This window comes from Monoraphidium neglectum (assembly GCF_000611645.1).
Source record: "Monoraphidium neglectum strain SAG 48.87 unplaced genomic scaffold scaffold03810, whole genome shotgun sequence".
In the NCBI taxonomy this organism is placed as follows: Eukaryota; Viridiplantae; Chlorophyta; class Chlorophyceae; order Sphaeropleales; family Selenastraceae; genus Monoraphidium; species Monoraphidium neglectum.
The window spans coordinates 1-5,591 of NW_014009819.1; the positions used below are offsets into that span (position 1 = coordinate 1).

The window sequence follows — 5,591 nt, forward strand, 5'->3', positions numbered from 1 at the left end:
CCGCAATCCAGCGCTCTCTGACAGAGCTCACCGCATGTGCTGCGCCGCAAACCGCCGCACCGCCTCCGGCCCCCTCCCCGCCCCTCCCGCGCCGAACACCCACGGCCGCGCGTCGCCTGTCGCGGCCTCGACCGCCAGCTGCCGCGCGCGCGGGGCGCCGTCCGCGTCGGTGTTGCGGGCGCCGACGACGCAGAGGCGCAGCTGCAGGGCAGCTTCCATAGAGTGCAGCCACTGCAGCAGGGCGAGGGAGAGCTCCGGGCCCAAGCGCTGGGCGTCGCAGTAGCCGCCCACCTGTCGAATGTTTGTTGGTTTTGGGAGGCTGCGGATTTATGATTGGTTGGGCTGGCGTCGCCGGCTGCACTGCGATCCGGGCGCGGGCCGCCACGCAGAGGCCGCTGCCGCTGGGAGCGGCGGGGGCGCAGCCCGGCAAAACCTGCCGGCGAGCAGCTGCATGAGGTCCGGCACGGACCGGGATCATGCGGGCATAAGCTCTCCCGCACGCCCCAGTGGCTGCCAACCACCTGCGGCCGAAAGCTGGAGCCCATGTCACCCGCGCCGGGGGCCCCCAGATCACTTACCAAGTATATCTGGGGCGCCCTCATCCGTTCGCACAGCAGCGCCCTGATCTCCTCTGCAGCCGCAGGCCCCGGCGTCGCGTCGAGGTGGCAGCACCAGACCAGCCCCGTTTCGGGGCACCTGGCTGCGACCACCACGCACGTCGTCGCATCGGTGCTGCCCACCCACTCCGGCGCCGCCGCGCCCCCCGCGGCGGCGCCGGCGCCGCTGCAGGCGACGAGGGCGGCCTCGCCTTGCAGCAGCCACACGGCCGGCGCCTCTGGGGGCGGCGAGGAATTGGGGTTGTGTGACAGGAAGTCTGCGGCGGCCTGTGCTAGGGATGGGTCTGGCAGGTCTGGGGAGTCCACCAGTGCTGCCAAGGAGCCCAATGGACAGTCGGGGGCGTCTGTGAATAGCATGGTGGGCGGAACCAACTCTGCGGGTGGGGCGGGAGGGGGCGAGTCGCGAGTGTTGAATGACGAGTCAAGTTGCTTTGAGAGTGTCGGGCGGTGGTGGGAGTGTTGATGGCGGCCAACCAACGGGGCTTGAAGGGTGCTTTTTCCTGCGGCGGCAGACATTGCGCCGGACACACAGGGTGTGATCATGTGCAGCGCATGCGCCCTTCGCGCTCAATTGTCTGCATGCCAAGCACTACCGTAGCAGAAAATACAGTGCATGCCCAGGGTTGGACCTACACGACTGTGAACGGAATGTGCAGTAGATTGCTTGTCCTTATGTAGTGTATCTTTGTATTCCGTGATGGGGAGGGGCCGTGGGCGCGAAGCTGGGATCTGGGCCCTCGCAAAGGAAGTGGTGGCATGTATGTCAAATCGTGCCCACTCAGTGGCAGAAACAAGACCATGAGTCACGCTTGCAAAGCACGGATCTTCTCGGATGCGACGCCTGCCGACGCGAGCTGCGCGGCAGCTGCTGCCGATGCCTGCAGTGACAGTGTGCTCCCCAGTGACGCCGACCCTGTTGCTCAGGGCCTACCTCAGTCCTCAGTAGGCTCTGGACATGGGCTCAGGGCCGTCCGTGGGGCCAGGCCTCGGCTGGGAGCGGGGCGCAGCCTGCCCTTGCGCCTGCACAAGTTGCCGCATCTAGGCAGAGCATCACCCCAGGTTTGCTGGGTACATTGAGAGTCAAAACAGAAAGGCTGCCATTGGTAGCCTTGCAGTGTGTGTGTGTGTATGTGTGTGTGTGTATGTGTGTGTGTGTGCCCACTGTATACTGCACACTGCTGCCGGGTGCAAGACATTAGTGCAACAGCCTATCAACTCGCCAGGCTGCCGTCTGGTGCTGTTCCCGGTGCTCTCAGTTTGGCGGGCATTCCGGCTGTTGTTATGCGCACCTCGCCTTCGCGCCCAGGGGAACACACACATTGTTGAGTAGTAACATGACAGCTGTCCACACGTACTATGTGGCGTCTGATGCCAATGATGCGTTTTGGGTTCAGTTGACGCCAATGTGCACAAGTCGCAGCGTATTACGAATTCACTTGCACCCCCTGACTGGCCCAGCAGCCAAAGTTGCACCACAGTTATCACCCTTGTTGCCAAGTGTACCCGACAACATGACACATATGGATGCTTGAGCTTGAGCTTGGTGTAACAGCAAATTGGTCAAGGAGGTCACATACATAGGACGGCTGCGGTCGACTGCCACCAGGGCAGCCCCTCACCCGGGGGCACTCCCCTGAGGACGCATGCTGGCCGCCGCTTGATCGGCGCGGCAGCGGCGCCGCGTTGCTAGCGCGCCCGGCACCGGTGGCGAGCGGCGTCCGAGGGCAAGCGGACGGTCACTCTGGCCCAGCCGCGGGCGCTGGGGCTGCTTGCCACCAGCGGGCAGAGGGCGCGGCGCAGGCACTGCTCCGGCGATCAGGCCAGGCCGCGTCAGCTGGCCTCTTCCTCTGGCACGCCCCGCATGTACAATACGTTGTTGCACCTGCGGGGCGGAGGCACGGCGTGGGACAAACCAGCAACAGGGACGTGAGTGCCGGCACATGACTAGCTCTTTTCGGGGGGCAAGCAACCAAGGGTGGGCCCGATAACAGCAGCGACGGGGCGCACAGCCCTGAGCGCTTGCCAAGCGACCGGCGTGCGCGTCGCCGCGCGCCTCATCCGACCGAGCGCTGGCCAGAGCTGCAGCGGGAGGAGTTGACTGTGAGGCCTCGCCGCCTAGGCTGCGCTGCCAGAGGGCGGCAGGCCATGCACACACTTCTCTTCCGCCTGCTGCGGCCACGGGCCGGCTCCCCTTCAGGCCCCCCTGGCCCCCCACCTGATGAGCACCTCCCCCAGGTTGCCGGTGAACTGGCCGTCGATGAACTCCTCTGTGTTGGCCAGCTGCAGGTTCATGTACGAGTCGACAGACACCAGGTAGCCTGGGGGATAATGGTGGTGGCAGGGTGGGGGGTGGCGCCGGTGGGAGTGGAGGGGGGGCAGGGTATTCATGTGTGTATGTGTGACTTGTGTGCGTGTGTGTGTGTGTGTGTGTTTGTGCTTTGTGCTTTGTGTGTGTGCACATCCCTGCAGAGAAGGGACTTGATAGAGCGGCGGGGTGGCGCAAAGGGCTTGAGCTGCAGCTGTGGCTGCTCAGTGTTTCGGAGGTGCAGCGTGGCCGCGGCCAGCTGCTCTCTGGCTCGCCGCTCTTCGCCGTGGGCATCGTGTCACAAGCCCAAAGGTTGTGCCAGCTACAAGGTGGACATATCATTACGCTCATGCAGAGTCGATACAACACAACAAACGCGGGCGCAACACGTGCTTGCGCGCGTTCAGTGCGCGCCGTTGCAGCACTCAAGCTCTGCCTGCCTCCATCTTGCCAGCCACAGGTGCTGCCAGCACGGCTGCCTGCCTGCGACCACGAGTACAACCCATAGCCATTGTCTCCGGGAGCTGATGCCGCCCTCTCAAAAGTGTGCGCTTTTGCGGTTTACGCTGTGGGGTGCAGAACCCAACTCACTACCGCAGGACGGCAGCCGCACCTTTGTACTCCATGCCCCACTTGAGCTTCACCACAATCGGTTTGCCCGTAAGCTCGTTCATGAATGGCTTGGGGTTGACTGGTGCCGCCTGTGTCGCAGGAAGGGGGTGTCAAGGGGCTGGCGAGGGGCCGCTGCAGCATGGTGCGCTGTGCTGCCGCGCGTTCTCACCGCCGCCATGGCGCTCCGAGAGGCTAGGGTCCACCAGTAAAGCTAAAATGGCCTGCAATACCTCCGAGCGCTCTTCTTAGGTGCCCTGGCCACGCTGATCGGTCGAAGAGACACGAGTGATCTGATGTGTGTGCAAACTGATCGCTGTAAATGTCACGATATCTCTGAGGATAATTCGGTAGTGGTGTGACTGCACCGGCCAGTTTCGGCGTCCTGGTGAACACCTCGGCACCCGAGTCGGCGCGCCCGTCTCACTGCACAAGATCGATGCGAGCTATACGGGTGGCATGGATCCAAATTGCGTCTCAGCTGATTGACCTATCAGATACAAAATTCGTTGAATCATCCTATCGACTCCGAGCACGGTTCCAGACACTCTCGAGCGCCGGCAGGACACTCAATTGGCCGACTAGCAGCCGAAAGGATGCTTGCCGGAACGCATGTGCGTGGTCAGGCCTTCAGGGCCGCACGCCCCGCAGCTCGGGCCCCTGGCGCTGCGCCCATTGCGCGCCGGCGTGGTGGGGCGGTGTGCGTCGCCGCCCTAAGCGCCGGAAACTTCAACGAGGACCCGTATGCGGTGCGCTGGTTATATAATGAACGCCCCTCTTTATTCGTATAATGTCCCAGCGGCTGGGGTGCGATACAGGCAGCCCATGTGCCGCGGCGGAGAATATCCACACTTCCTTCAACAGCGGCGCTCCGTCACCCGCTGCCCCAGCACCACCGCCGCCGCGCCCCGCGCGCCCCGGCGCAGACGCTGCAGCTGACACTGCCTGTTAAATCCCTTGAACACCGTTGTTTTCAGCTCACATGGCGACCGCAATCGCGCCTCGAACGCGGCCCAAATTCCAAACAACACCTCCCAGGTCTTGGGTGTCCCCGCCGACTCGGATCAGAACGCCATCAACCGCGCCTACAGCCTCAAAAAGTATGCCGCGCGCGGCAACGACGCGGAGACCGCGCGGCTCGAGGCGGCTCACAGCAAGCTCATGATGGGCGCCCTCAGCGCGCGCATCAAGGTGCGCGCAGCACCGCCCTGGCGGCGCTTTTCGCAGCAGCTGCCCGCCCGAGCGGCCTGGGCTGCTTGCGGCCCGCTGCGGCCGCATCATGCTAGCCGGGCCGCCCCATCGGGGCCACTGCGCGCTTGTGGTCTTTTCAGCAATGAGCGTGTCCAGGAAGGGCAATCCTTGCGAGCAGGAGGGAGAGGGGTTGGCGGCCGGGCAGCACATGGCCCGCCCACTGCAACGCCACGCACCTGCAAGCAGCGAAAATACGGGCGGCGGCGGACCCACAAAAAATGGCAGCATTGCACGTGGCGCCGGCGCGCACGGCGCCCCCGTCCCAACACCGTGCAACAGCCGTCCACCTCCAACTCCCGACGCATCCTGCACTGCCCCCCTCCACCCGCGGTCGCATCGCCCTCCTCTGTTGGTCCCGCACCCTTTCGACCCGGAACGCCTGCATGTCTCCCCCCCTTCCGGCCGCCTCCAACACCCAGGGTGTGTCTGTGAACAAGGACATTCTCTACGCGGACCAGGAGCCACTTTTCCCCTGGAAGCCAAAGTGAGCAGCAGCAGCAGCAGCAGCTGCAGCAGCAGCAGCAGCACCAGCAGCGGCGGCGGCAGCAGCAGCAGCAGCAGCAGCAGCAGCAGCAGCAGCAGCACCAGCAGAAGCAGCAGCAGCAGCAGATGAAGCAGAAGCAGCAGCAGGAGCACGGGTTTTGCGTGTGGGGCTGCTTCATATGTGCTTGGTGCAGTGATGCTTCGTCCCCGCTGGATGCAGCACCCGCTAAATCCAACCGGTGCCTACATCCCGCCAACCCACATCCGCGCGCCCCACGTTCTGTGGCGAATCCGTCTGCTCCTCCCAACACGGCGGCGTCCGGGCC

At 64.3% G+C, this 5,591-nt stretch overlaps 3 protein-coding genes across 3 annotated transcripts; 1 reads left to right on the plus strand and 2 right to left on the minus strand.

Annotated features, from left to right (window-relative positions):
• Nucleotides 1-521: 521 nt before the first annotated feature.
• On the minus strand, nucleotides 522-974 carry MNEG_13414 (hypothetical protein; the record flags this gene model as incomplete). Its single annotated transcript, XM_014038112.1, has 1 exon — nucleotides 522-974. A coding segment is annotated over one exon (453 nt), but the record flags the coding sequence as incomplete, so codon positions are not given.
• Nucleotides 975-2,447: 1,473 nt separating this feature from the next.
• MNEG_13415 (putative small nuclear ribonucleoprotein F) lies at nucleotides 2,448-3,712 on the minus strand (the record flags this gene model as incomplete). The annotated part of the gene is made up of 4 exons (XM_014038113.1): nucleotides 2,448-2,499; nucleotides 2,833-2,935; nucleotides 3,536-3,623; nucleotides 3,704-3,712. 4 exons carry the CDS (start codon nucleotides 3,710-3,712, stop codon nucleotides 2,448-2,450), a joined length of 252 nt encoding a protein of 83 aa, XP_013893567.1.
• Nucleotides 3,713-4,127: 415 nt separating this feature from the next.
• On the plus strand, nucleotides 4,128-5,270 carry MNEG_13416 (glycosyl hydrolase; the record flags this gene model as incomplete). Its single annotated transcript, XM_014038114.1, has 3 exons — nucleotides 4,128-4,145; nucleotides 4,570-4,722; nucleotides 5,202-5,270. 3 exons carry the CDS (start codon nucleotides 4,128-4,130, stop codon nucleotides 5,268-5,270), a joined length of 240 nt encoding a protein of 79 aa, XP_013893568.1.
• Between the last annotated feature and the right edge of the window lie 321 nt (nucleotides 5,271-5,591).